At 58.3% G+C, this 3,456-nt stretch overlaps 1 protein-coding gene across 1 annotated transcript in view; it reads left to right on the top strand.

The window, feature by feature from the left end:
* PDGFA (platelet derived growth factor subunit A) overlaps positions 1 to 3,084 on the top strand; it is a 24,085-nt gene extending 21,001 nt beyond the window's left edge. The window contains exons 6-7 of the mRNA XM_015564987.1: positions 344 to 411; positions 2,055 to 3,084. Coding sequence (XP_015420473.1) covers positions 344 to 399 — 56 coding nt within the window. The 3' untranslated portion in view covers positions 400 to 411; positions 2,055 to 3,084. The remainder of the gene's footprint in view (positions 1 to 343; positions 412 to 2,054) is intronic.
* Positions 3,085 to 3,456: the final 372 nt, after the last annotated feature.

The raw sequence follows: 3,456 nt of genomic DNA, 5'->3' as shown, positions 1-3,456 counted from the left end.
ATGGCCATCGGCGGGGGGTGGGCCCAGCTGTGTGGCTCTGGCAGGAGGTTCGGCTGCAGTGGGGGGTGGAGGGGTGTGCATGCTAAGTCTCCGGCCCGGTTGGGGTAATTAGGGGAGACGTGTTTGAGGAAGGTCCCCCCCTGGTGGGAAGGCCGGTGCGGGGCCGCTGGCTGCAGCGTTGCCGGGGGTCCTGGCGGTGTGGCCGCCCAGGGGACCAGGAGGTCGTGCGGCTGATGGGTTAGGTTTCCTCCAGGAGACCAGCGCTCGGGTGCTCATTCCTGCAGTGCCCGCCGCCGGGCAGCCCTCTCAGGCCCGCTCACCCTCCCTGCCCTTCTGTTGACAGGAAGGCGTAGGGAGTCAGGTAAAAAGCGGAAAAGAAAAAGGTTAAAACCCACCTAACGAGCCAACCAGGTAGGAGCTGTGGCTGGACGGGCCACGCCCCGGGGGAGGGCGAAGGCTGATCACAGGGCGAATCACCGCGAGAGAGGCCGCGGCCCGTGATTGGCTGTGATTGGCCGTGATTGGCCGTGATTGGCCGTGATTGGCCGTGATTGGCCGTGATTGGTTGTGATTGGTTGTGATTGCTCTGCGAGCTTGGTGTCCAGCTGGGCTGTGGGTCCCCTGCTCCCGTCCCGTCCCCAATGCCTCCCTTCCCGCCACATGGAAGCCTCCTCCACGGCCCTCCTGCCCGGAGGCCCTGCTCTGGCTTTAGTCTTTTCCTTGACTGGGGGCCTAAGGCGTCTCCTGAGTGGAGTGATTGGAGTTTCCTGGGCAGCAGTGGGGGCAGCTCAGGCAGGTTACTTGCTCCATTTGACAGGTGAACACACTGAGACTGATAGACATGGCAGGAAAGGGTTGCCGAAGGCTGAGGAGGTCTTTGAAGGTAGACGTTTGTGACTCATGGACAGACAGGGAGACCAGAGCATGCACGGCATCTCCAGGTGTCAGCAGGACCCTCTTCCGTCCAGGCCCGGTGCTGTCCATCCTCAGAGGTGCCTCATGGCCCAAAATGGCTGCTAAAGCTCCAGAAATCTCATCCACACTCCAGACTGAAAGAACGAGTAAGGTGGGAAGAAGAAATCTCACCCAGGGGCTCACGTGGATGGCATGGGCCACCCCCAGCAGCAAGGGAACCTGAGAAGCAGTGTCTTAGGGACGCGTACTGCTTGCCGAAGAAAATGGGGTCTGGGCAGCCAGCATCAGCACGGAGGAGGCGGATTCAAGCCTTCCGGGTGTTGGCCTGTTCGGCCCTGGAGAGCCTGGTCCTTCCTCTGGCCCAGGGCATCCAGACAAGTGGTGGCGAGAGGAATTCCTGGCGACAGGTGTCTGGTTGGCAGTGTGGCTGCAGGGAGCTGCCGGGCAGGAGCGCGTGAGACCTGTGGGCCGGGTGCACTTGTGAGGAGTCTCTGGGGAGGAAAGGCCCCAGGGCATGGTGCAGGGGCTGTCTGAGCCTCTAGCCTACAGGCCCCGTGGGCCAGCTGATGGCAGACCCTAGAGTGAGAGGCAGGTGTCCTGCCTTCGGGCTCTGGGCCTGGGTGTGGTGCAGGTGTTAGAATGAGCAGTGGACAGGTGAGGTAGCATGGGGTGAGCTGCTCTCAGCTCCGAGCTCAGTGTACATCTGCCTGGTCACAGAGACCCCTTCTGTCTGGCTGGTGGTTTCCATCCTCAGGGTTGCCTCATGGCCCAATGTGGCTGCCAGAGCTCCAGGAATCACATCATGCCCTAGGCTGGAAGGAAGAGGAAGGTGAGGAGAAAGACGAAAGGACCTTTCGGGGCCTCTTTCCCCTCTGTGTACAGTGGGAGAAGCGGGCTTGCTCTCAAGCCTTCTTCTTTTGTGAGATCTGAGAGTCTAGTCCCAGCTCTGGTAGGATGTTACCGAAAGAGTAATGAGCCCTAGGGGGTTTGAAAAACTTCACAAAAACGTCCAATGCCAAGACTTGCCGCTGTGTGTGTACACACGTGTGTGCGTTCATGTGCGCGTTCATGTGCGTGTGCCCTCACTGCGTGTGCTCATGGGCCCGCCTCTCAGTGTCTTTCTCTCCCTCTCCCTGCAGATGTGAGGTGAGGATAAGCTAGCGGCCCTTTCCCGGGACACGGATGTACATGGCGTGTTACATTCCTGAACCTACTATGTACGGTGCTTACTGCCAGCGTGCGGTCTTTGTTCTCCTCCGTGAAAAACTGTCTCCACGCGCACCCTGGAGAACAAAGAGACAGTGTACGTCTGTTTAACGTGACATCAAAGCGAGTATTGTGGCGCTGGGCGAGCCGCTCAGAGCTTCCTTGTCCAGAACAGCGCGCAGAACCGAGCGGCTCCGACACGCTTCCCCCGCCGCGGGGATGGAGGGCGCCTGGGACGGCAGCGACGGACGCCACGCGGATGGACTTCTGTCCGGGTCACAGGTGCTTTGCCAAGGACACGGTGGACCCGCTCTTGGCGAGGACAGGCCGGCGCCGCGGCCGCCGGGGCACAGGAGCCTCTCGGAGCCGCCGCGGCCGTAGGAGCCGCATCTCCTTGCTGTAGTGTTTAAGTCTATACCGAACCTTTCTGAGAGCCTTAAGTGGGTTTTTTTTTACACCATAAAGTGATTATTAAGCTTTCCTTTTTACTCTTTGCCTAGCTTTTTTTTTTTTTTTTAAATTATCTCTTGGATGACATTGACACCGGTAACACCAGGCTGCTGTAACTGCCGGGACAGCGAGACGGTACCTTTCCCAGCAGGATGCGAGCGAACGCGATGTATTAAATAAACATGGTATACCCGCCTACGAGCATTTCCTAGATGTTTCTGGCTGCACGTGCTTCCCCTGGCCCCACCTCGTTTTGCTTTTTAATTTAAGCCACACTGAGAGAACCATGCGTGAATCAATCAGCCGCCACCTGCCCGCCCCCAGCGCTCCCCGCTCCTGCGGGCGTGGCCGGGGAGGCGGCTCCCGCTGCCCCTGTCAGGACACAACCCAAATTCTTTATTTTTGGTAAGATGTTACGCTTCCGTGTACTCAAGAGAAACGTGTGTGTGTTGCTTTTCGTTTTTGTTTGTAAAGGTCATGTTTGTATTTTTATCTAATATTACCAGTTTTATATACCTGAGAGCCTGTTACGTTTTTTGTTGTTTTTGTTTTTTAACCGAAAGGGAAAGAAAAACACCAACAAAACCCATACACATGACACGCAATTCGTGGTCCCATTTTCCTCGGTGGGTAACTGAGTCTTGGTTTCATCTCTGGTCTCGGCCCGTGGTGGCTGCCAGTGCTCCTGGGAGGGGAGGTCACAGCCTCTGGGCCCAGGGTGTCCCTGGCCGGCCCCCCGCAGCAGAACGTGGGGTGCAGCCTGCTCTCGGGACCGGAACCTGGCGGGCATGGGTCAGAGGAGCCCCTTCGCCGGTGCCTGTAGCCATGGAGATGGAGGCGTCCACCCTTCAGAGCAGCCACATGGATGAGGAGGGTGAAATGCAG

The sequence above is a fragment of the Myotis davidii genome, unplaced genomic scaffold (genome assembly GCF_000327345.1).
Source record: "Myotis davidii unplaced genomic scaffold, ASM32734v1 scaffold1320, whole genome shotgun sequence".
Lineage (NCBI taxonomy): Eukaryota > Metazoa > Chordata > Mammalia > Chiroptera > Vespertilionidae > Myotis > Myotis davidii.
The sequence above is the reverse complement of the archived record's forward strand: the minus strand, read 5'-3'. Positions and strand labels throughout refer to the sequence as shown.